Source organism: Doryrhamphus excisus, linkage group LG3 (genome assembly GCF_037039965.1).
Source record: "Doryrhamphus excisus strain RoL-2023G ecotype Guam linkage group LG3, RoL_Dexc_Guam_v1.1, whole genome shotgun sequence".
NCBI classification, from domain to species: domain Eukaryota; kingdom Metazoa; phylum Chordata; class Actinopteri; order Syngnathiformes; family Syngnathidae; genus Doryrhamphus; species Doryrhamphus excisus.
This window is the reverse complement of record NC_136359.1, coordinates 3,038,355-3,065,762: the sequence shown is the minus strand read 5'-3', so window position 1 is coordinate 3,065,762 and position 27,408 is coordinate 3,038,355. Positions and strand designations below refer to the sequence as shown.

The window sequence follows — 27,408 nt, the reverse complement described above, 5'->3', positions numbered from 1 at the left end:
CTACCTTAAAGGCTCTGAGGTGCAAACAATAACACGATACAAATAGAAATTTAGGCATATATTTGATTACAAATATTACTGTATACCCCAGGCGTAGTTTAAAAATGTCAAATGTTTATACCCAAAACACTGAATGAAAGCACATTTGGGGGTTTAGAGTTCATAATCACATTTGTTTTGTTTGGGTTTTGTTATATTAAGGTGGGATCAACACATCCACACACACACACACACACACACACACAAAATAGCCCAGTCATAAAAGTACTGTTGTAGTCAGTCATACAGTACAACCTGCTTATCCTCCTTAGACTGGCTGATTGACATCCAAATAATCGGTTGTTGACATTGCTGAAATTGCTTTTACATTATCTTGTGACGTTTGCCAAAGACAAGAAAAATGGGCGATAATAAAGGATTTGTTAACCTCTGCATGATTTTCCGACATTTATGCATAATTATGTCCCAAAGATGTTTAGGGTAAATTTGGACGGCAGGGAAAAATAAGGCACTGATACTTTAGGTCAAGAACATGTCCCTTGATTAATTTTGCTTAAATCAGGGGTCTCAAAGTCAATTTACTTGGGGGCCACTGGAGCTAGGGTCTGGGTGAGACTGGGCCGTATCAGGTTTTACAAAAAAAAATGCATTTATTAAAAACTATTTTTTTTTTTTAAACTTCGCTTTGGTTCCAATTTTCTACAAGAAAAGCTCTGATAAAACATTCCACTGTAGGGTCTTGAGACACATGCTACCTCGTTATTTCCTTTAAACTTAAATAGCCAAAAAACTTACCACTTCCACACGGATAGGGAGGATAACTATTAACAGTTATTTAACCTTTAACATGAACATTAATCAAACGTAATAATTTTTTCTGGGTACATGATACCATACAGCATCCATATCAAACTTGCGCGGGCCGCACTAACATTAAACTTTCATATCAAGACGGGGGCCTCAAACTAGTGTCCTGCGAGCCGCATTTAGCCCGCGGGCCGCGTGTTTGAGACCCCTGGCTTAAATGATATACAGTATTCATTCATTCATTTTCTACCGTTTATCCTCACAAGGGTCGCAGGGGTGCTGGAGCCTATCCCAGCTGTCTTCGGGCGAGAGGCGGGGTACACCCTGGACTGGTGGCCAGCCAGCCAATCACAGGGCACATATAGACAAACAACCATTCACACTCACATTCATACCTATGGACAATTTGGAGTCGCTAATTAACCTAGCATGTTTTTGGAATGTGGGAGGAAACCGGAGTACCCAGAGAAAACCCACGTAAAGTCCACACAGAGATGGCCGAGGGTGGAATTGAACCCTAGTCTCCTAGCTGTCTCTGACTTTATCTCCAAGACCTCGAACGTGGAATGTCCCTTCCTGATCCTATCCATCCTGGTCACACCCAATGAGAACAAACAACCATTCACACTCACATTCATACCTATGGACAATTTGGATTCGCTAATTAACCTAGCATGTTTTTGGAATGTGGGAGGAAACCGGAGTACCCGGAGAAAACCCACGCATGCACGGAGAGAACATGCAAATTCCACACAGACATGGCCAAGGGTGGAATTGAACTGAGGTCTAAGGTCCGCTAACCACTTGACCGCTGTGCAGCCCGTCCTAAAACTTCATTCATCCATTCATTTTCTACCGCTTATCCTAATGAGGGGTGCTGGAGCCTATCCCAGCTGTCTTCAGGTGAGAGGCGGGGTACACCCTGGACTGGTGGCCAGCCAATCACAGGGCACATATACTAGACAAACAACCATTCACACTCAAAAAGGTTGGTGACCCCTGATATAGCACTTAATCATTTTTTTTTGTCCTAATTGAAAAACAATGAAAAGCCATGAAATTATTCTTAAAACGCTTTTCCAGTCACTTTAAGGATGCGAAGACCTGAATGAAGTCCATTGGAATCCCTGCAGTGAATTATTAGAACACACACATGCACACTTCACAGGACTACAGACTGTGAAATGACCCAATCAGAGCTTCTTGTCGTTTTTTTCCACATATCAGTCAGCACACATAGGCCGACTAAGGTGAAACGCGTACGCTCGGCGAAGACGAGAAGGTTTGAAAATTTCATAAAGCGCCATTAAACTTTATGACACTCCGAGTGAAAGTAAAGGTGTTTGGAGGAACGCTATCAGGTTTGTCACCGCTGAGTTGTTTTTTTTCTTTACTTTTTATTCCTCTGCATAAACATAAACATTACATGATGTTGCCAAGCGGCTATGAGAACATCGATCTTGACTTTTTATAGAGCAGGCCAATTCTAGCGATTCCGTTGATGCAAAAACCATATGACCCTAATAGTAGTGCCATTTTTAATAAAAATATGTCCTTCCCTCTGACTGAGTCACACGCAATCATGTAGAACAGGGTTCTCAAACATGCGGCCCGCGGGCCAAATGTGGCCCGCAGGACACTAGTTTGAGGCCAAACGTTTAATGTTAGCGCGGCCTGCGCAAGTTTGATATGGATGCTGTATGGTATCATGTACCCAGAAAAAATTGTTCATTGTTAAAGGTTAAATAACTGTTAATAGTTATCCTCCCTATCCGTGTGGAAGTGGTAAGTTTTTGGTTATTTAAGTTTAAAGGAAATAACTTGAAGGCTACCGTTTAGGTCGCTAGCGCTCTAGTTTGCGAGTTAGCATGTGTCTCAAGACCCTGCAGTTGCGCAATATGTTGTAAATAAAAAAAAAGTATAAATGTGACTATAGTCATGTTTGTCAGTGTCACGGGCGTGCTGGAAGCTATGCCAGCTGACGTTTTGGGGCGAGCTTACTGTAGGGCAGGGGTCTCAAACATGCGGCCCGCGGGCCAAATGTGGCCCGCAGGACACTAGTTTGAGGCCCCCGCTTTGATATGAAAGTTTAATGTTAGTGCGGCCCGCGCAAGTTTGATATGGATGCTGTATGGTATCATGTACCCAGAAAAAATTATTACGTTTGATTAATGTTCATGTTAAAGGTTAAATAACTGTTAATAGTTATCCTCCCTATCCGTGTGGAAGTGGTAAGTTTTTGCCTATTTAAATTTAAAGGAAATAACTTGAAGGCTACCGTTTAGGTCGCTAGCTCTCTAGTTTGCGAGTTAGCATGTGTCTCGAGACCCTGCAGTTGCGCAAACTTTATGACACTTTATGAGTGAAAGTAAAGGTAGTTTGGAGGAATGCGATCAGGTTTGTCGCCGCCGAGTTGTTTGTTTCTTTACTTTTCATTCCTCTGCATAAACATAAACATTTACATGATGTTGCCAAGCGGCTATGAGAACATCGATCTTGACTTTTTATAGAGAAGATACTGATCATTAATTATGACTCGGGAACAGCATTAATCGTAGCAACCACAGAATATATTCAATGTACAGTATGGGGATATAAACAGCCAGGAAGCCAATAACATTGGAGTCAACAGGGAACGATAAGCAGTGAAGTTGCTTCTTCCCATTTAAATTTGCTATCTTAGAAAAGAAGAATAACCTTGCTGTGGTACTTGTACCCTGTTTATGAAGTATTGGCCGTGATGAATAAGTCCTTAAAGGCCGAATGGAATGTGTGCTGAATGTATTCCGTCCTGTTCCAAGTGATCTGCACAAATGTTTCAATCAACAAGATACCCAATGTCTGCTGTGTGTGCTTTATTTCAGGTGAAGTACGGTCGTTTTGGTTTCGTGTGGGACGCAGCGGTGCTGGAGTATGTCGCCAACAACGACGAGGATTGCTCCTTCTACACGGTGGCCAGTAACGCACCGGATCGGGGCTACGGCATCGCTATGCAGCACGGAAGTCCCTACAGAGATATTTTCTCCCAGAGGTATACACTACTCACTATTCCTGCAGGCGGGGTTCAAGGGGGGGCATCATTTTTTCGCATGTTCTAGTTCAGAACTGTCACCCCCCCCCACCACCGCATCGCATGCCAGTACCGTATAAAAAATGAACAACCTTCCAGAAATTAATTCTCTCTATTTATTCTCTCCTTGTCAAAAGGTCATAGAGATTTCCTGTCAGCACTCTAAATTCAGTTCAGCAAAATAGAAAATGTCCACTCTCGTAAAAATTTCGCCCTGTGCTTGAAAATCATCTCTGTGGGTCAGAGAGCAAGAAAATAGCAGATTAAATTGCATACTGTAAAGTATATCCATAACAGAGCGTGTGTTTCCAGCCTTTTTCAGCCTTCCTTAGCATTGGTTATTATTGTATCAGTACATGAAAAACAGGAATAAGGACTAATATCATTATTACTCATTGGAATGAGGTGAAATGTTTTTTTTTCATGCCATAAAATGGTGATGCGCAGTTAATTGTTTAGTTTAAGTCAGGGGTCTCAAACTCAATTTACTTGGGGGGCCACTGGAGCTAGGGTCTGGGTGAGACCGGGCCGCATCAGGTTTTCAAAAAAAAAACAAAAGAAACGCATTTATTAAAAACAAAAAAAATTTAAAAACTTCGCTTTGGTTCCAATTTTTTACAAGAAAAGCTCTGATAAAACATTCCACTGTTCTCAAATATCTTACTTTTTATTTTTCTGCACAAAATAAGATGAAAAATAACTAAACAAATCAAGAATAAAGAAAATCAATCAATCAGTAATAAATAAATATAATAATAATAATAATAAAAACTTAAGAAACCACATATAGTTGGTGGGTAGACAAATTATTTTTTTTCAGATTAAAATGAACAAAGCATTATTAGAGCCCTGTAGACATGACAAAACACGACTATAGTCACATTTATACTCTTTTTATTTACAACATATTGCGCAACTGCAGGGTCTTGAGACACATGCTAACTCGCAAACTAGAGAGCTAGCGACCTAAACGATAGCCTCCAAGTTATTTCCTTTCAACTTAAATAGCCAAAAACTTACCACTTCCACACGGATAGGGAGGATAACTATTAACAGTTATTTAACCTTTAACATGAACATTAATCAAACGTAATAATTTTTTCTGGGTACATGATACCATACAGCATCCATATCAAACTTGCGAGGGCCCGCACTAACATTAAACTTTCATATCAAGGCGAGGGCCTCAAACTAGTGTCCTGCGGGCCACATTTGGCCCGCGGGCCACGTGTTTAATGTTAGTGCAAACCGCGCAAGTTTAATATGGATGCTGTATGGTATCATGTACCCACAAAAAATTATTACGTTTGATTAATGTTCATGTTAAAGGTTAAATAACTGTTAATAGTTATCCTCCCTATCTGTGTGGAAGTGGTAATTTTTTGGCTATAAAATATGTCCTTCCCTCTAGAACAGGGTTCTCAAACACGTGGCCCGCAGGACACTAGTTTGAGGCCCCCGCCTTGATATGAAAGTTTAATGTTAGTGCGGCCCGCGCAAGTTTGTTTATTTGTCATCTTATTTTGTGCAGAAAAATAAAAATTAAGATATTTGAGAACAGTGGAATGTTTTATCAGAGCTTTTATTGTAGAAAATCGGAACCAAAGCACTGAAAAAGTTTGTATATTTTTCTGTTTTTAGTAAATGCGTTTTTTTAGGGGTTTTTTTTTTTGGAAAACCTGATGCTTCCCAGCCTTGCCCAGACCCTAGCTCCAGTGGCCCCCAGGTAAATTGAGTTTAAGACCCCTGATGTAGAGAGAGAAATTCCAAGTCATCATGTAAATAAGGTTTAGGTTCACCTCACTAAAATAATAGAAGAGGAAACACTGCAGAGCTTCTTTATAGGCAACTGGGGCTCTGACAAAATAAACGACTTATTCCTGATGAGAGTGGGGCGAGGGGGGTCAGGGGGGGTATGAGCATTTTAGATGCCCACAGCTTGAATCGCACCCCCAGCTAGTTGCTCCCATGCAGTGAGTTCCATTAGACTGCCATTGTTTCAGCATGCAATCAGACTACACTAGATGACCTTGTTGATAGGAGCGTTACATCAATCAAACTGTGCCTGATTGAGAGAGTCCTTAGCGCTTACTTATTGATCATGAATGAATCATGCTTATCCCAAGCGGGCACATTGCACATAAACATCTATCAATGCACTTTTTTTTTTTTTTCAATTTATTCACATTGTTGTAGATAAATGTAAGTAAAGCAACAATTATTTTTGAAATATAAATAATTGCTTATTTTAGTTAATCAATTGATGAGCTCTTCAGTGAGCCGTGGTTGTTTTTTTTTTTTTTTTGTCCTCAAATGCCTCGCAGCCCCGCATTGCAGCTGCAGTCATATAAAGCCAAGGGTTTCTCTGCGGCCTGCGTATGGAGTGCTCGCATCTTTATAGCCCAGCCCTCTCTTTTAATGATCGACCACAAGGATCATTTCAAGAAGAGAAAGGGGAAATATAAAAAAAAAGTCTGTTGTCTTCACAGAACCTTCACGCTCTTTTTTTTTTATTTCATTAAAATGTATTCGCTAATTAACCTAGCATGTTTTTGGAATGTGGGAGGAAACCTTGCAATGCACGGGGAGAACATGCAAACTCCACACAGAGATGGCCGAGGGTGGAATTGAACCCTGGTCTCCTAGCTGTCTCTGACTTTATCTCCAAGACCTTCCTGATCCTATCCATCCTGGTCACACCCAATGAGAACAAACAACCATTCCCACTCACATTCATACCTATGGACAATTTGGAGTCGCTAATTAACCTAGCATGTTTTTGGAATGTGGGAGGAAACCTTGCAATGCACGGGGAGAACATACAAACTCCACACACAGATGGCCGAGGGTGGGATTGAACCTTGGTCTCCTAGCTGTGAGGTCTGCGCGCTAACCACTAGACCGCCGTGCCGCCCTCATCAAAATCAGTTCTTTAGTAATCAGCAGTAATCAGCAAAGTATCTTCAGTTCCAGGCTGCACGGTGGTTAAGTGGTTAGCACGCAGGCCTCACAGCTAGGAGAGTGCCCCAGTGAGTCTGAGTATTACTCGTTACTATTGTTTGGAAGTACTTACCATATTATAATTTTATAGTATTTACTTTTAATAAGTGGGATTCACGGTGATCGAGTAGTTAGCGCGCACGCCTCACAGCTAGGAGACCCGAGTTCAATTCCACCCTTGGCCATCTATGTGTGAACTTTGCATGTTCTCCCCTATACGTTCCAAAAACATGCTAGGTTAATTAGCAACACAAAATTGTCCATAGGTATGAATGTGAGTGTGAATGGTTGTTTGTCTATATGTGCCCTGTGATTGGCTGGCCACCAGTCCAGGGTGTACCCCGCCTCTCGCCCAAAGACCCCCGCGACCCTCGTGAGGAAAAAGCGGTAGAAAATGAATGAATGTTGTTGGGGTTTTTTTACTTGCAAGTCATGTTGCCAGTTTGTATGTTAGAAGTCGAAATACTTCCAAAGCAACTGGCGGGCCGGATTCAAACGCTTAGTGGGCCGTATACCTAGCATGTTTTTGTAACTTGGGAGGAAACCGGAGTACCCGGAGAAAACATGCAACATGCAAACTCCACACAGGGATGACCGAGGGTGGAATTGAACCCACCTTGGTCTCCTAGCTGTGAGTTCTGCGCGCTAACCACACGACCTCCGTGCAGCCTGACCACATCAAACTATGTAATTAAATTTTACAGTATTGTTATTGTTTTTTTTTTTTTTTTTTTTTACTAAATAAGACATCGGACTTGCAAGTCATGTTGACAGTATGTTGAAAGTCGAAATACTTCGAAAGCAACTAGCGGGTCGGATTCAAACGCTTAGTGAGCCGTATACCTAGCATGTTTTTTAGAATGTGGGAGGAAACCGGAGTACCCGGCGAAAACATGCAACATGCAAACACCACACAGAGATGGCCGAGGGTGGAATTGAACCCTGGAGAGTGCCAACCAATTTTTTTTGTATCTTCAAAAGCAATTGCGCTAGATCTCGAAAAAAAAAACGCTCTTACGGATAATATTCATATCATTATGAATCCAATTTCTAATGTTTTTTTTTCATGGTCAATTAATCTAAATTTTATGTTGTTAGTGACAACATGGAGAATGGGGGGGCTATGGTGCTTGGTGGAGGTCTGCTCTCTTGAGTGCTTTTAGTTCAATCGTGTCGTGTCTCGGTTTATTGTGTTTATGTACGATCACCAAAGTAATTGCATTCTATACATATACGAGGAACCGGGTGTGACTATTATTGTGTGTGAGAAAGAGCGAGTCTTTACCGCAGTGAAATCCCTCGTTATGTTGCTCATTATTGATTATACGCCAGCTACTAATTGGACTGCATTGCATCCAATTGCTGTGTGTTATGTCAGGTTAAAGTCATGCACGCCAGACATTGATTGCTTTGATTTTCACTTTCATCTGAACGCGGTGGCATCAATACGGCTTTTTATTGGAATAAAGCTCTTGACTACCAACCCCCATTACAACGCAGTAATGTCGCAGCGCTGTACAGTAGAGCACCACTTTTGCCTACCAGCAAATGGCAAAGATGCACAAGTGATTGGTACGCTCGCACAAATGTATATTTTTAACACATGACTCGCTCCTACCCTCCTGCTAGCTTGATGTTGATGTTCTGCTCCTATTTCAGATGAACTTTTGCAATAAAAGTGACTGTTCTGCTTTTGATAGAGAGCTCCAGAACACCATTTATTTATTTTTATTTTTATTTTTATTTTTATTTTTATTTTTATTTTTATTTTTATTTTTGTTTTTGTTTTTGTTTTTGTTTTTGTTTTTGTTTTTATTTAATTTTTTAAAGTTTTTATTATTTGCCGTTTTATTATTATTATTATTATATTTATTTATTACTGATTGATTGATTTTCTTTATTCTTGATTTGTTTATTTATTTTTCATCTTATTTTGTGCAGAAAAATAAAAATTAAGATATTTGAGAACAGTGGAACCAAACGGAACCAAAGCACTGAAAAAGTTTGTATATTTTTCTGTTTTTAATAAATGCGTTTTTTTTTTTTTGTTGTTTTTTTTGGAAAACCTGATGCGGCCCAGCCTTGCCCCAAAAAATTCCAAGTGATCCCAAACTTTTGAGCGGTAGTGTATGTGCCAGAAGATTCCCATCTTTTGTTTTATGTTTTGAATGATTCATTAAATATCTTGAAGGGTGTCCCTCAAGGGTCATAACCGGATCCCTTTTCGTTTAGAAATCACAGATATGATAACTGAAATGCCTCTGTTTTGTTCCTACCTTTTGTGTTTTTTGATGAGATCTTCAAAAATAGAGCTCGATTAAGTCTTGGATATCAGTCTTGCGACTTAGTTAACAAGACGACAACTGAGATTAAACATGTAAATCACACATTATGTCCCCTTGGAGAAAGCAAAAGTAGGCCAGAAATATTAGCATCTTGTGTATTGTCCATAATATTAAGGTTTAATCAATATTTATCTTGCAAAAGAGACCTTGATCTAAAGAGACACCCGCATGAATCGTAATTATTCTTGTGTCAAGAAAGGAGCGCGAATGAAGCAATTAACGAGAATGTAAATTAGAAGACGGCGCAGTGTATGTTTGTAGCAGTATTTATCTTTTGCGCTTGTTGCTTCTTACCTGCGGGTCCGCGAGAGGTATTGTCGGAGATGAGAGAGGATTGATTGGCTTTGACACTGTTGGGAGAGCGGCGGCCATTGTCTTTTCAAATAGACAGGCTTCTCTAACTTCCTCATTTTCAACCACTTTGCTGTGAAGAAGACAATGCCAGAGGTCAGGTGAAGCTTCCTTGTGTGTGTGTGTGTGTGAGATGTGTGTGAATGCATCTTGGGTGTATTTGCTGCAGCTGGAGAACAAATACCGTGTGACTTTGTGTGTGATGTTGCTGGTTTCTGATTGCTGCAGACAGCCTGCAGATTTGCCAGAATCAAAAAGTCCAATATAAAAGCGTAGTCCACTAATTTAAAATGACAGCTACAGATGAGTTGTTCAGAAGTCTTGAAAAGGGGAACCACTGTAGGGGCGGGGGAATATAAACCTGTCTTACGGGCATGTACACTTTTTCTTTTCTCAAGATTTAATCCACCGCCAATGGGGGCTGCGGTCTAAGAAAATAAGCTAAATACGTTTAAATTTTTAATTTATAGAGAGACATGCTGATTTTATGTTATGGACGAATCGTGGTTTAAAAAAATAGTCATCGTTATTGTAATTAGATAAGCAAAACGATATATTTAAAGAAAAACTTTGCTGCAGAACTACAGTAACAGTAACTAACTCGCAAACTAGAGAGCTAGCGACCTAAACGGTAGCCTTCAAGTTATCTCCTTTACACTTAAATAGCCAAAAACTTACCACTTCCACACGGATAGGGAGGATAACTATTAACAGTTATTTAACCTTTAACATGAACATTAATCAAACGTAATAATTTTTTCTGGGTACATGATACCATACAGCATCCATATCAAACTTTAAACATTAAACTTTCATATCAAGGCGGGGGCCACAAACCAGTGTCCTGCGGGCCACATTTGGCCCGCGGGCCGCGTGTTTGAGACCCCTGCTGTAGTGGTCTCGGTGGTTTTCAGTCTGAAACTGTCATTTTTTTTTCTTTCTTTGTGTATATAATTGTGTCTTCGGCTTAATTCATAGAGAAACATGCAGATTTTTGGTTATGGACATATCGTTATCGTTATTGTAATTAGATAAGCAAGACAATATATTTAAAGAAAAACTTTGTTGCAGAACTACAGTAATAAATTGCATAAAAACTGCGTTTGAAATACGTCTTTTTTAACACGAGTTCTACTGACGTCACTGCAAACCGGACCTCCTTATATGGGCATGCCCAGATATCCAGTAGCCCCGCCCTGTCCCCCTCTCTGCTTAGCTCTGTTCACGGTGTTAGCAATGACACGTATAGGAATGCTTTGTTGCGGTGTAAGGGAAATCTACAATTTACAAATAATTTATTTTGTGTAAGTAATGGGACAAATTGAGCTCGGCAGCTGTCCAGAAGTCTTCGGGAGCGCCAAGAAAAAGCCTGGTCAAAAAAAACATTTCCATGTGATCCCAAACTTTTGAGCGGTAGTGTAAGAAGATTCCCATCTTTTGTTTTATGTTATGAGTGATTCATTAAATATGTTAAAGGGTGTCCCTCAAGGGTGATAACCGGATCCCTTTTAGTTTAGCAATCACAGATATGGTAGCTGAAATGCCTGTTTGGGACAAATGGGATAAAAAATTGAGCTCGGCAGCTGTCCAGAAGTCTTCGGGAGTGCCGAGAAAAAGCCATATCTCAGACTGGCCAAAAAAAAAAATTCCATGTGATCCCAAACTTTTGAGCGGTAGTGTATGTCGGTAATTTTGGCAAGAAGATTCCCATGTTTTGTTTTATGTTATGAGTAATTCATTAAATATGTTGAAGGGTGTCCCTCAAGGTTGATAACCGGATCCCTTTTAGTTTAGCAATCACAGATATGGTAGCTGAAATGCCTCTGTTTGGGAAAAATGGGATAAAAAATTGAGCTTGGCAGCTGTCCAGAAGTCTTCGGGAGTGCCGAGAAAAAGCCATATCTCAGACTGGCCCAAAAAAAAAATTCCATGTGATCCCAAACTTTTGAGCGGTAGTGTATGTGCCGGTAATTTTGGCAAGATTCCCATGTTTTGTTTTATGTTATGAGTAATTCATTAAATATGTTGAAGGGTGTCCCTCAAGGGTGATAACCGGATCCCTTTTAGTTTAGCAATCACAGATATGATAGCTGAAATGCCTCTGTTTGGGACAAATGGGATAAAAAATTGAGCTCGGCAGCTGTCCAGAAGTCTTCGGGAGTGCCTAGAAAAAGCCATATCTCAGACTGGCCAAAAAAAAAAATTCCATGTGATCCCAAACTTTTGAGCGGTAGTGTATGTGTCGGTAATTTTGGCAAGATTCCCATGTTTTGTTTTATGTTATGAGTAATTCATTAAATATGTTGAAGGGTGTCCCTCAAGGGTGATAACCGGATCCCTTTTAGTTTAGCAATCACAGATATGGTAGCTGAAATGGGATAGCTGTTTGGGACAAATGGGATAAAAAATTGAGCTCGGCAGCTGTCCAGAAGTCTTCGAGAGTGAGCGGGAAGGAAGAAATCTATGGAGGCACTGCAGAAAGAGGTGCAGAATATGGAAGATCTAGAAAGCTTTCAGTGCTGGTTAGCGTGCGTAGCTGCTCGATAGTTCCCAACTCAATACAAAGGGTCAAAAATTAGCAAAATTTAACAATGAAATATGTTTTCTTTAATAATAAGTATGGCTAGCCGAAACAGCGAACACTATTACCTACTCTCGATCAACTCCAGAAATTTTTTTTTCTACATCCTGTGATGGAGGGTGTTCAAATTTGTAGGTTCGACAGTGTTTCAATTTATCTTGCTTTTGTCGTTGTACCCTCTCCCGCTTCCATTCGCCCGTGCTTTTATTCCAAACAATAAATTGAGGTTAAACTAAGTGTCCCATGTGTTGAAACAATTTCTACCACTAAAAGTTCTTCTCATATTGTATTAAAGTGCTGCAGGGAGCAATGAAAACAAAGTTAGCCGTACATGGCCCTTACAAACTGTTTTTCAATGCTTTTAGTATTCTGGCAAGCAGCACCCAGGGCTATAAATTTGTCAGAAATACATTATAGTCTTAAAAATCTATCGATGAACTGACTTGTGAAAGTTTTCTTATTACCGACCTTGGAAGATGAAAAAAAAAAAAAAAAAAAAAAACAATAAGCACCACAGTGTATTCCGTAAAGTGGATACAATAGAGATAAAGTGGAAGTGCACCTTAAATTGGTCATGTAAATCTTGCATTTGCGTCCCAGCAGAATGCTTGTAAACGCACCGCGCAGAAAGCCCTTTAATGTATAACATCCATAATGTAATGTTTGCTTTCTGTCAATAGATGCCTCCGGTTGACCACAGTCAAACTCAAACCCACACACTTAACACGTTCATTAAATCTTAATTATTCACAATTAATCATGTATCACGCTCAATGTGTTAATGACTGGTAATGAACATTTGACTTCTGTGTTGTTTATACTGCTGCAGCTTTTGATAATCTGCTCCACTTCACCCACACGCTCCGTCTTAATGATGTCTAATTGAAAACTGAATCCTCCCAACACCTATTTGACACATGCTAACTCGCAAACTAGAGAGCTAGCGACCTAAACGGTAGCCTTCAAGTTATTTCCTTTAAACTTAAATAGCCAAAAACTTACCACTTCCACACGGATAGGGAGGATAACTATTAACAGTTATTTAACCTTTAACATGAACATTAATCAAACGTAATAATTTTTTCTGGGTACATGATACCATACAGCATCCATATCAAACATTAAACTTTCATATCATGGCGGGGGCCTCAAACTAGTGGCCGCCTGTTTGAGACCCCTGGTTTATTTACAACATATTGCGCAACTGCAGGGTCTTGAGACACATGCTAACTTGCAAACTAGAGCGCTAGCGACCTAAACGGTAGCCTTCAAGTTATTTCCTTTCAACTTAAATAGCCAAAAACTTACCACTTCCACACGGATAGGGAGGATAACTATTAACAGTTATTTAACCTTTAACATGAACATGAATCAAACGTAATAATTTTTTCTGGGTACATGATACCATACAGCATCCATATCAAACTTGCGCGGGCCGCACTAACATTAAAGTTTCATATCAAGGCGGGGGCCTCAAACTAGTGTCCTGCGGGCCACATTTGGCCCGCAGGCCGCGTGTTTGAGACCCCTGCTTTAGTGGTCATTTTTTTTTTCTTTCTCTGTGTATATAATTGTGTCCAGAGTGCTTCGGCTTGAGCTACATGCTACAGCTACACCTCGATCCGAGGTACTTAGGCAACACCGTGTGTCAACACCGTCCGTCAGTTAGCCTGTTAGCTTTCGCCTTTACAACGATCTTTGATATTTAATGTTTGTTGTTATAGCGAATATTGTTTCTCACCACTCGATGTTACAACCCGGAATGTCCCAACAAAGGTTCCGAGATGTTATGGAGGTTATGAAAGCTAAAAGAAGCCACCAGCTAGCTAGCTAGCTAGCTAGCCTTGTAACGGCTGTCGACTTCTTACAGTTCGTTGATGCGGTGAGTTCAGACCTCGCTTGTCTTGAATTAAGATAAAGTTCTCAGCAGAGTCATTTGAGGTGTTGCCACGAATAATGGTCGGGAATTTTCCCAACAAAAACTTTAAAAATTCCGGCAGCAAAGTCATGCCGTTGATGCTATCTTCAACGAGAAAATATATAGTTCCCTATATATTGTGATTTACACCATAAATATTAGTCGTACTTACATTTGATTCACATATTTAGATTCCTTGACCATAAAAACATACCATTAATTATGGAATATTTGTTCCGCAATAGTGGTTTTCCTATGGATTTAGCGCAATAGCTTTTGAAATAGTGGTAGTCAGATCGATCCAAATATCGATAATGTCGATGTTGGTATTAAAACCGATCGATACTAAAGTAAAAAGATTGCTAAACCACAAAAAGAATGAATGTCTATGGGTGTCCCGCAAGGGCGACGATTAGATCCACTATTGTTCTGTTGATCTAACCCATCTTATATACAATTTGGGATCACTTGCAAATTTTTTTTGCAAATTTTCATGCATATCACAAACAATTTTTTTTCCATTGCACAAACAATTAAAATGAATCAGATGACTTATTTGTTTGATGGTATATTATTATTATTATTATTATTATTATTATTATGACCGATGCTGCTGCTCATTCATATAAGAACTGCTGGTATGAATGGCAACTGGTTTAATCGTAGGTACTGTGACTACACTTATGTTGAGAAGTTATCTGCTCAATTTTTGATGAGGAAAACAAGACAACGGGGCCATTTTTGAAAAGCAGTAAAGTTCACCACTGTGTGATGATGGAGAGAGTCCACTAGATCCAGTCCATTACACCCCCCCCCTCCCTCCATTGAGGATGTATGATATTGACTTACTCTGATTCATGCAGGTCACACCGCACAAAATATGGTCATCATAATTTAATAGTTAATCTCTTTCAAAGAAGTAAGTGCCTTTATCTCTTTCTGATCTCAGCAGGCATGTCCATTACTGTTGTTGAAGGCTCTCAGCCATTTCGAGTATCTAAAATGCAATGTTTCCCGTTAAAAGGTCACTTTCATGCGTATCTGCCTCCAGACACAATTGCAAATAAATCTGACATTCTCTATCTTAGATAATGGGAATTTTTTTCCATATGGTGAAAATATGACGGCGGGTATTCTGACCCGGGAGCCGTGGGAATGCACCAAGCCACGCGAGAGTCAACATTGTGTCGAAACAGTAAATGAGCTGTCCGTCCAGCGTTCTTCTCGTGAAATGTTCATCTCGGAGTAAACAAACTCATTTTAGCGAAACACGTCTCGATTCGGTGTTCATTTTTCTACCTGCACCTCGGCTTATTTTATTCTCATTCTGTCTTCTGTTTGTCCGTTTTATCCTTTTTTGTCTTTCTTTCCTTTACTGCTTCATGTTGTTGTTGTCAAGCATCCATCGAGACAGAAGCGACTCTCATTTTCTCACTCAATTTTCCATCATGTTCAATGACTCAGTCCAATCACTTCCCATCCACCTGTCACCTCCACTTTCCCGGGCTAAAGAACAACAGCTGGAGGAATATTTTGCTATTTGCAACATACCTTGACTTTCCGTTTCCGTCATTATTTGTATTTGATTAACAAGGAAATGCACGACGCAAGAAATACTTCATGTGTTTTCTTTTTAGCAAATATTTTGACTCGTGGGCACACTAATTTATGCTTATAATTTTTTTTTTAATTATTTCTCAAATTTTTACTTTCTACTATTTTTTATTTTTTTATAAAATAATATTTTTATATTTATATAATAATTTTTTTTATTTTTTTATATTTTTTATTTTACATCAGACCACATTGAATTATATGTTTTAATTTTACAGTTTTGTTGTGTTTTTTTTTACTAAATACGACATCCGACTTGCAAGCCATGTTGCCAGTTTGTATGTTAAAAGTTATATATACTTTTAATACTTTTACTTTTACTATATTGACGGTTACTATGGTACCCATTATGTCATTGGATGGGGTACGAGGTGCATTATTTAAAAAAAAAAAAACAAAACCTTGAACTGTATTATGGAAAGCAGGAAGTGAACAAATGTAACAGTTACTGATTGTAAAAGTACCAGATGGAGGGGTATGATTTAATAAGCTTTGCTTCTTCCTACTCCTTTTGGACATTATTGGACCTGAACTGATTATGGGATGCATTCAATTGTAATCTGATGCATGTTCAAATGAAATAAAACCATTACCATTACCAACTACTTAGAAAGCAACTTGCGGGCCGGATTCTAATGCTTGGTGTGCCGCATGTGGCCCCTGAGCCGTAGTTTGCCCACCTCTGAGTTAACTGGATATTTGAATTGGAAACCGAATTCCCAGTATAAAGTATAATTTGTTTGCTGCTTCAATGCTGGTGTAAGATCAACATCATTTATTGTTTTATTGCCCGTGCAAAAGGGGGTGGAAAGTCATAAACGGGGGCGGTAAACCATGATTTTTTTTGCACAATTTCAGCAAAATTAACAAGTGTTGTCGCACACTGTCCGTGGTTGAAATGGATGAACACAAACGCTAACGCAAAACCGCAAATGAGCGCTTAGCGTAGGGCACGGCCTACAGCATATTATTACATTCTCATATAAGGAAAGTCCGGCTCACAGTGACATCACAAAGCTCGGTGTTAGAATTAACTCTCTGAAACCGAGCATTCAGAGCCATTCCCAAACTTTTTCCAGGCCTCACTTCCAAATGCACATATCTCACTACCTGAAACTTTGGCATGTTTTAAGACGAGAATACAATATTCTAACAATATTTATAAGTCAAAAAAAGTGCAAAAAGCATAACAAAATAGCTGCTTGTTATTTTGAAACCATGGAGACGTTTCACATTGTTGGGAGTTGCACAGATTTCCCTCCTGCTGGGCTTTCCGGGACAACAGGAAAGTCCGGTAATGTCAGAGACCCTTCACAAGCCGGTTAGTTTTATTTTTGTTGTTGACGTTCGTAGAGTCCAATTGCAAAGGCGTCAAAGACGTCCTGCTGTGTTGATCAGTTGCAATGATGAAAGATGAGGCGCCGAGATAAGCGAGTTCCCACCATCCCAAAAGATACTAGTCCTTCCCATCCCACCAGTGGTGCAGCAGCACAGCTTGAAGTCTTTAAAGCATCCGTTTCACTCCAGTAGGGATATCACTTATAACATTAGGGGTTGTTACGACTGGGTTGCTGCAATCCCTTTTAACTTATATGAAACAAATACGACCTGGTAGGAAGGCTGTCAGTTGGGAATGTGACTTGGGAACGTGCTTTTAAGGCAGGGGTCTTAAACTCAATTTACCTGGGGGCCACTGGAGCTAGGGTCCGGGTGAGGCTGGGCCGCATCTGGTTTGAAAAAAAACGCATTTCTTAAAAAAAAAAAAAAAAAAATTAATTAATTAATTAATTAACTGTTTTCAATGCTTTTGCTTCTGCTATATCCTACACTTTTTCAGTGCTTTGGTTCCGGTTTTCCACAAGAAAAGCTCTGATATAACATTGCACTGTTCTCAAATATTTTTAATAAAAAAAAAAAAAATTAAATTTACCAAACTAAAAAAAAATAAATAAATAAATTAGTAATAAATAAATTAAATAATAATAAAACAGCAAATAAGAAAAACTAGAGAAATTATTTAATTCATTCATTAATTCATTCATTTTTACCGCTTATCCTCACAAGGGGCTGCTGGAGTCTATCCCAGCTGTCTTCGGACAAGAGGCGGATTACACCCTGGACTGGTGGCCAGCCAATCACAGGGCACATATAGACAAACAACCATTCACACTCACATTCATACCTATGGACAATTTGTCGCTAATTAACCTAGCATGTTTTTGGAATGTGGGAGGAAACCATGCAATGCACGGGGAGAATGTGCAAACTCCACACAGAGATGACCAAGGGTGGAATCGAAATAGGGTTTCCTAGCTGTGAGGCCAGTCATACCTATGGACAATTTGGAGTTGCTAATTAACCTAGCATGTTTTTGGAATGTGGGAAAAAAAACGGATTACCCGGAGAAACGGGGAGAACATGCAAATTCCACACAGAGATGGCCGAGGTTGGAATTGAACTCAGTCTCCTAGCTGTGTGGTCTGTGCGCTAACCACTCGACCGCCGTGCAGCTGAGAAATTATTTATTAAGAACATACAGCTGATAATATAACACTTTTTTACAGATTAAATTACACAAATAATTTGAGGTGCTGGAGCCTATTCCAGTTGTCTTCGGGCGAGAGGCGGGGTACACCCTGGACTGGTGGCCAGCCAATCACAGGGCACATATAGACAAACAACCATTCACACTCACATTCATACCTGACAATTTGGAGTCGCTAATTAACCTAGCATGTTTTTGGAATGTGGGAAAAAACGGTGGGAACAGGATTGTCAAAAACATTGACAATTCTGAACACGCACCATTTGACCGTTATTGCCTTCCTCCTCTGATTGTCCACATTTCCTTTTGTTGTCCCCACCCCCCTTTTCCCCCTTTATCCACCCCCCCATCCGCATCCCCACATCAACTAATAATGTGTGATCACACCACCATCAGGGCTGCTGCCCTAGAGTTGCCATGGAAACATCTAATCCACATACTGCAGATAGAGCGACGAGAACAGGGGACCCAAAGCGCAACACACACTGACTCACATATTGCCCCCCCCCCAACCCCCATCCCCCCACCACCACTGCACGGGCGACCCTCTTCTCATTTGCTTTATCAGCCAGTGGGAGAGTTAAAGTCATTATCGATCTCCACAGTCAAAGTCAACAATTTTAAAGCAAGGCGACAATGTCTAATACACACACACACACACACACACCCCAGTTCAATTCCACCCTTGGTCATCTCTATTGGAGTTTGCATGTTCTCCCCGTGCACGCGTGGGTTTTCTCCGGGTACTCCGGTTTCCTCCCACATTCCAAAAAAAAAAACATGCTAGGTTAATTAGCGACTCCAAATTGTCCATAGGTATGAATGTGAGTGTGAATGGTTGTTTGTCTATATGTGCCCTGTGATTGGCTGGCCACTCGCCCAAAGACAGCTGGAATAGGCTCCAGCACCCCTCGTGAGGATAAGCTGTAAAAAATGAATGAATGAATGAATTTTCCTTGAATTATTTGTCTAATTTTATCTGTATCTCATGTCCCTTTTTTCAGGAGCACTTTAAACATCAGACCACATCAAACTATGTCATTTAATTTAATGTTTTAAGTTTTTTTTTTTTGTTTTTTTTTTTACTAAATAAGACATCTGACTTGCAAGTTATGTTGCCAGTTTGTATGTTAAAAGTCAAAATACTTAGAAAGCAACCGGCGGGCCGGATTCAAACGCTTGGTGGGCCACATGTGGCCCCCGGGCCGGAATTTGCCAACCCTTGCTTTAATACACGCAGCCCGCATTGACATTGAAACTAATGTTGGAACCGCAGCAAAACAGATTGTGGTACCTGTACTGCGTACTCAAAATGGAAGAATTGACACTGAACTCCAACACGTTCTGATTAATTTATCGGACGATTAAGCACGTGCCACTTGCTGTTCCATCAGACTTAAAAAAAAAAAATAGATTTTTTTCCCAAGGACATGACTCAAACGACACGATACTAAATAGTTATTGTTTTGCACAGTGTGTATTTCTGCATCCCTGCTGCTTGTGTATACATTTACATTCCTATTGTCACAGGTGACAAGTGTGACAGGGTATTTTGGGAGCTAAAGCACATTTCAGTGAGCTGGCACCAGCCAAATTAGTGAACCAGACAGATGGCGTACTGCGGGAAACCTTTGACTCGAGCCACGTTTTTGTCAGTCTTTTATCCCGACTGTCAAGCACAGGCGCCGCATAAATGAAGAACGTGCTTTTGTCACTTTACAGGTGATTCTTTTAAACACTGAAAAAACATACAATAGCAAGCTAGCATAGCAATATATATGTTTGAGACCATGGATCAGGGGTCTCAAACATGCGGCCCGCAGGACACTACTTTGAGGCCCCCATCTTGATATGAAAGTTTAATGTTAGTGCGGCCCGCGCAAGTTTGATATGGATGCTGTATGGTATCATGTACCCAGAAAAAATTATTAAGTTTGATTAATGTTCATGTTAAAGGTTAAATAACTGTTAATAGTTATCCTCCCTATCCGTGTGGAAGTGGTACGTTTTTGGCTATTAAAGTTTAAAGGTGCTTTGCAAAAAATTTTTCAACTAAAATGTGCTGCTTCGGGCCACTTTCCAACATTCTAGTAACATGCTGCCTCTAACATGACTGTAAAGCAGGGCCCGCAGGACACTAGTTTGACACCCCCCGCCTTGATATGAAAGTTTAATGTTTGATATGGATGCTGTATTGTATCATGTACCCAGAAAAAATTATTACGTTTGATTAATGTTCATGTTAAAGGTTAAATAACTGTTAATAGTTATCCTCCCTATCCGTGTGGAAGTGGTAAGTTTTTGGCTATTAAAGTTTAAAGGTGCTTTGCAAAAAAATTTTCAGCTAAAATGTGCTGCTTCGGGCCACTTTCCAACATGCTAGTAACATGCTGCCTCTAACATGACTGTAAAGCAGGGCCCGCAGTACACTAGTTTGACGCCCCCCGCCTTGATATGAAAGTTTAATGTTTGATATGGATGCTGTATGGTATCATGTACCCAGGAAAAATTATTACGTTTGATTAATGTTCATGTTAAAGGTTAAATAACTGTTAATAGTTATCCTCCCTATCCGTGTGGAAGTGGTAAGTTCTTAAGTGGTAAGCAGTTCCATCTACCTGGCTACCTACTTTGTCCAGCTCTTCCCAGCGGATCCTGGTGTTCCCAGTCCATTTGAGGGACATTTGTCGGACATTACTGAGCACCTCTCACCTTATCTCAAAGAAAGAACCCAGCCCAACCATCTCCGTCATAAAACTTGTTTTCATTGCTTGTTTAGCAACACGCTTTTAACAACACAACGTGATTATGTTAAAAAGTCAAAGTAGTCATAAAGCGGACTTACGAGATGCAAGTTCACCGCGATGCCATTGGTTAACACGTGTGCATAAAAGCACATGAACTGAAACATGAACTCCATGTAAAGCTGTCACTCCTCGTCTTCCAAGCTATGGAGTTTAGCACAGCGACCGTTTCCATCACATGTTTATTCAAAGGCCAATCTGGGAAACAGCTTTAGGCATCACTCTTATAGGACAATTAGTGTCAAATGATGGATGATGAGCTCCACCGACAGACGGCATCCTAATAAACGGGAGAGCAAAAGCACTCCGTCCTGAATTGCAAATGCGCTCGCCCCCCCCCTCAAAGTTAACTGCAGCCTCGTCATAGCGCGTCTTCTCTCCGTGTTATCCATCAGCTTCTAATAAAAGGCTGAAGTGTGTTTTCGTTCTGATTTGTTTTGATCACAGGGGAGCCTTTTTAGTTATTTCTTTGACTTTTTTTATATGATTATTTCAAATACCAGCAGATTGACATTTATTATTAAGTATAGGCTTTCATCCTCAAATGGAACACAAATCACTAGCCGTATATTATGGTTGTTCCCAAACTATTGATGGGATTTTTGGATCATTTTGCCACATTCCAAAAACATGCACGTTCCGTTAATTCGTTCAATCCCAGCCATTTTTCAAAAGCTGCCCATCTCGGTACCGGCCATTTTTTTTTTTTTAGAATTTTTTTCTGTTTTTTCAAGGCACACATAGTATTCATAGTATTCCTGGGTTATATAATAAACTTGGTATACACCAAAGGAAAGATTAGACTCTTATCTTTCAATCGGAATAAAGTTTGTTTCTACCTTTTTCCGTTCTTTAGTAATCAGCAGTAGAAGTAAGTCAGCAAAAAAAAGGGCTTTTTGGGAAAAGATACATTTCAAGTATAACGTTCATATATTTCGCCAACGTGTCCAAACTACGATGCCACAACATTCATTCATTCATTTTCTACCACTTATGGCCAGCCAATCACAGGGCACATATAGACAAACAACCATTCACACTCATATTCATACCTATGGACAATTTGGAGTCGCTAATTAACCTAGCATGTTTTTGGAATGTGGGAGGAAACCATGCAATGCACGGGGAGAACGTGCAAACTCCACACAGACATGGCCGAGAGTGGAATTGAACTCAGGTCTCCTAGCTGTGAGGCCTGCGTGCTAACCACTCGATCACCATGCAGCCCGCTTATTAAAAGTAAATACTATAAAATTCTAATATGGTAACTACTTCCATACAACAGTAACACAAAGTAATACTAACACTCGCTGGGGCACCGCGACACTTGCCCCTAATGCATGAGCCGCCTTCCATTCTATATGCTAGAATAATTGTCCTAATGAAGAGTATTCTTATGGTAATATTTCCCTTGTATGCATTTTTTACTATTTACAATTTTTACATTTGCGACTCAATGTGTGTGGAAATATGGGCTAATAACCATAAAAGTAATTTTCACTTGTTAAATGTACTGCAAAAAAGGTCAGTAAGGATAATTCATAATGGCGCCTATATACAGAACATACTAACTCCTTATTTCTAAAATCACAAATACTTCAACTTGCTGATATAGTTCATCTTCAAACAACTAAAATAATGCATAAGGCTAAAAATTTAACTTAAAAATTTTTTAACTATGTTATGAAAGCAGGAAGTGAACAAATGTAACAGTTACTGATTGTCAAAGTACCAAGTGGAGGAGTAGGATTTAATAGGCTTTGCTTCTTCCTACTCCTTTCGGACATATAGAACTGCGAACTGATTTGACAAAATAAAAAAAATTAAAAAAAAAACCCTTAAACTATATTAGGAAAGCAGGAAGTGAACAAATGTAACAGTTACTGATTGTAAAAGTACCAGATGGAGGGGTAGGATTTAATAAGCTTTGCTTCTTCCTACTCCTTTTTGGACATGTGGAACTGTGAACTGATTATGTGATGCATTCAATTGTAATCTGATACATGTTCAAATGAAATTGAACATTTTTTTGGCCTAAAAACTACATTAAATGTGCTCTCTTTTATTGTGGAGTTGCATCATCACTTCTATATATAAATACATTGTATTGAATAGGCTCCAGCATACCATCGCAACCCTTGTGAGAGTAAGCAGCATATTTTTTTGAGGTTTCTGCTGAAGTTATCCTGGCATGTATGAAGAATTGTTTTCTTTTTTTTTTTCAAGCTGCTGCACCTAACCTTGAGTAGAAAACCACTACGCTATATGTCAAGGGCTAAGTAACATGAGATGATGTCGGGTTGGTGTTGTCGTTTTTTTTATCCGTGTGCGTTGGTCACATGGGTACAAGATGCTAATAAGCGAATATCCCTAAATGAAAGCGACACGGTTATAATGCAACGCCTGCTAAGCCTGTTTAGCCGATTCCCCCATTGAAATGGGGCCATGTTTCTGTAGCTATTGTGGGTGAAATTAATTACGTAAAAAGAAAAACTGTCTGCCGGGCTCATTTGCATCTTTTGATGCTTGGCTATTTTGTGTCTGTGTCTTGTAAAGATGACGGATGACGCTTTTGTGATCGATGTCAGTAGGCTGTCAGTGAAATTTGCAGAAGTGTTTTTACTCACGGGGGAACATCTGTCCGAACGTTCATATACATTATGCGTGGTGTGCGACTATAACTTTTGCGACTTTTCTGACCAGTTTGACTTTGTTTATAATGAGGATTCATGGAGCGGTGCTTGTAATTTCTGTGTTGCTGCTGTGGGTTGTTTTTTGTTTTTTGTTTTTTTTTGCATTGCACAAACATTTTTGTCTCTTCACTATAGATCACCTATTTTAAACACCCAACCGAGAGCAAACACAGCTTTAGAATGCATATATATATATATATCTGCATATATATGCATGTATCTGCCTCGCAACCCAAAAGGAACGACCCACTTAAATCGTAAGCTGAAGGCTAACAGAGGGACCCCATCAACCTCTGAGCCGTATCCTCTCTGAAGCCATCAATCGCCGGACTAAAGCTGGGCTGCATAATGACATTGTGGCGGTGTACTCTCGCTGTGCTGCAAGACATATTAATGTTAGCCACAATGAGTTTGACAGCCCAATATGCTTTGGCTTGGGCTTAAAGTGGAGGCATGTAATGTAATGTAACAACACTGCCCCCATATGGAAAAGAGTCGCTACTACAACTACAGAAATCTTTACCGTCACGTGTGTTTTTTTTTGTTCTTCCGTGTTTGAAAACCCGCCTTTTTTTTCTAATTGTTTACTGTTAATTTACCTTTACTCTGTTTATCCGCACTCTTAGAATCTTGGAGCTTCAGCAGAACGGTGACATGGATATACTTAAACTGAAATGGTGGCCCAGGGACAGTCCGTGTGACCTGTACAGCTCGGTCCAGTCCCGGCAGCACAGCAGCGCTCTGGACATCCACAGCTTTGCCGGCGTCTTCTGCGTCCTGGCGGCCGGCGTGGTGCTCTCTTGTCTCATAGCCATGGTGGAAAGCTGGTGGTCTCGGAGGAAGGGATCCAGGGTCCCCTCCAAGGAGGTAAGCTGAATGGGTGACTTAAAAAGGGGGGGAGAAAAGTCAATTGAAGGTGGCGTCGTTAGGCCTATTTTAGGGGGGGCTTCAGACTCCCTAAAATGTTCTTAAAGCCCCCCTAAATAATTTGATATTTTTTATATCAAATCAAATCAACTTTATTTGTATAGCACTTTTCCTGCAAAGACATGCAACACAAAGTGTTTACAGAATTAAAACAATTACCACAATTAAAAGAAAAAACAAAAAAAAATTATTTAAAAAATAGATTTAAAAAAAAATTTATAGATTTTTTTTTACAAAAAATGTCATATAATAAGGCAAAAGCAGGCTAATATTAGCGTACTAGTAGTATTAATAATCAGAAGAAGAATAATGATGATAATAATAGGCTAATTAATAATATTCATTCATTTTCTACTGCTTATCCTCATGAGGGTCACGTGGGTGCTGGAGCCTATCCCAGCTGAAGGGGTACACCCTGGACTGGTGTCGTTGTCCCTCGAACATCGCGTCCTCACTCTATTGCGTTTTTTTCACAAATTAATGGACTATCGACTATTATTAGTAAAAAAAAAAAAAAATATGGAGTTATTTGTCTAATTTAATTTTTTTTTAATTTGTATTTATTTTATAATTTCATTTTAATAAATTTATATTTAATAAATAAACTTGTATTTAAATGTATATTTAATAAATAAAAATAATTTTTATGTATTTATTTTTTTATTTATTTTTATTTATTTTAATTTTATTTTGTTCTCATGTCCCTTTTTACAGGAGCACTTTAAACATAAGACCACATCAAACTGTCATTTAATTTTACAGATTTGTTGTTTTTTTTTTGTTTTTTTTTTACTTTTTTTATCTGACTTGTTGCCAGTTTGTATGTTTAAAATTTAAATACTTCAAAAGCAACTCGCGGGCCGGATTCTAACGCTTGGTGGGCCGCATATGGCCCCCTGGGCTGTAGTTTGCCCACTCCTGGGTTAGAGCATTCATTCATTTTCAACCGTTTATAAGGATAAGCGGTAGAAAATTAATGAATAAATGAATGTTGTTATTATTATTGTGCCTATTGTGAGATCAAATGACTTTTCCAGGGATCACGTCTGGCCTTTGTGTCACTGAACACCGACACCTAGTGGCCAATGTAGAATACTACAATTAGTACAATTACAATGTTTCTTCTAACTTGAATTTGAGTCAATTTAGTTAGATCATTTAGCCTTTTTTATGCTTTTATAAGTGAAGAAAAAATGAAATTTGCATAAATATGCATTTTTTACTGATGTATTCAACTCCAAAACATTGATCATTTATTAATTATACTGTGAAAAAACCTGATGGCGAGTATATTTAAAATGAGCTAAGACCATCATTGACCACTTATTTACTTATGCTGCCCGAGGAAGAGTCCACAAAGCACCGACTCACAACATTAAACATGGATATTTACACCGCTAGCATTCTCCTCCAAAACAGTGGCACCTTGTAAATTAGCAGCAGCGCACTGTGAAATTTCCAATCAGCCCCTGCGCGCTTGATCACCTCAGCAGGCATATCAATTGAGGCAATCAAAGTGTTTTCTGGTAACGTTTTCATGATAGAAACCCTGCAGTCCCTGTAATGTGGATGCTTTCTCAGCTCCGTCGGAGACAAACGCGAGTAAACAAAAAGTCCTATTGGCAGCAGCTTTACTTGGTGTTCCATTAATAGATTAAAATCTCACAACCGTGGGTCATTTTTAGCGCGCATTAGCATTCGTTGCATCCAATCTCTTAACCTTATTCAGTTAATCCGATCGTTCTGCACTCCCGAGTACAAAAGGGGCTAATGTTCGAATAGATAAGTTTAATCAAAGCCGCAAAAAGGCGATAAAGTGCTGCAAATTTGATAATCAACAACATGCTGCAGATGAACCGACCCGAATGCAATTATGGGTGAAGTCATCTTTACAGCAGGGGTCTCAAACTGTGGAGCTCGGGTAATGGGTGAGATTGGGCCGCATCAGGTTTTCCAAAAAAAAACGCATTTATTAAAAACAAAAAAAATTTAAAAACTTCGCTTCCCAATTTTCTACAATAAAAGCTCTGCTAAAACATTCCACTGTTCTCAAATATCTTACTTTTTATTTTCTACACAAAATAACATGAAAAATAAATAAACAAATCAAGAATCAATTAGTAATAAATATATAAATATAATAATAATAATAATAATAAAACGGCAAATAATAAAAACTTAAGAAACCACATATAGTTGGTGGGTAGACAAATTATTTTTTTTCAGATTAAAATGAACAAAGCATTATTAGAGCCCTGTAGACATGACAAAACACGACTATAGTCACATTTATACTCTTTATTTATTTACAACATATTGCGCAACTGCAGGGTCTTGAGACACATGCTAACTCGCAAACTAGAGAGCTAGCGACCTAAACGGTAGCCTTCGAGTTATTTTCTTTAAACTTAAATAGCCAAAAACTTACCACTTCCACACGGATAGGGAGGATAACTGTTAACAGTTATTTAACCTTTAACATGAACATTAATCAAGCGTAATAATTTTTTCTGGGTACATGATACCATACAGCATCCATATCAAACTTGCGCGGGCCGCACTAACATTAAACTTTCATATCAAGGCGGGGGCCTCAAACTAGTGTCCTGCGGGCCCTGCTTTACAGTCATGTTAGAGGCAGCATGTTACTAGCATGTTGGAAAGTGGCCCGAAGCAGCACATTTTAGTCGAAAAAATTTTTGCAAAGCACCTTTAAACTTAAATAGCCAAAAACGTACCACTTCCACACGGAT

General features: G+C 39.3%; 1 protein-coding gene across 5 annotated transcripts in view; it reads left to right on the top strand.

The window, feature by feature from the left end:
• The window catches only part of grid2 (glutamate receptor, ionotropic, delta 2), a 487,185-nt gene that overhangs the window by 448,892 nt on the left and 10,885 nt on the right, over positions 1-27,408 (top strand). For all 5 annotated transcript variants that reach the window (XR_009129664.2, XM_058071482.2, XM_058071485.2 and 2 more), the window contains exons 14-15: positions 3,672-3,838; positions 24,355-24,595. Coding sequence is in view for 4 of the 5 variants with exons in the window: in XM_058071482.2 (XP_057927465.2) it covers positions 3,672-3,838; positions 24,355-24,595 (408 nt within the window). In the remaining variant the exon portion in view is untranslated. The remainder of the gene's footprint in view (positions 1-3,671; positions 3,839-24,354; positions 24,596-27,408) is intronic.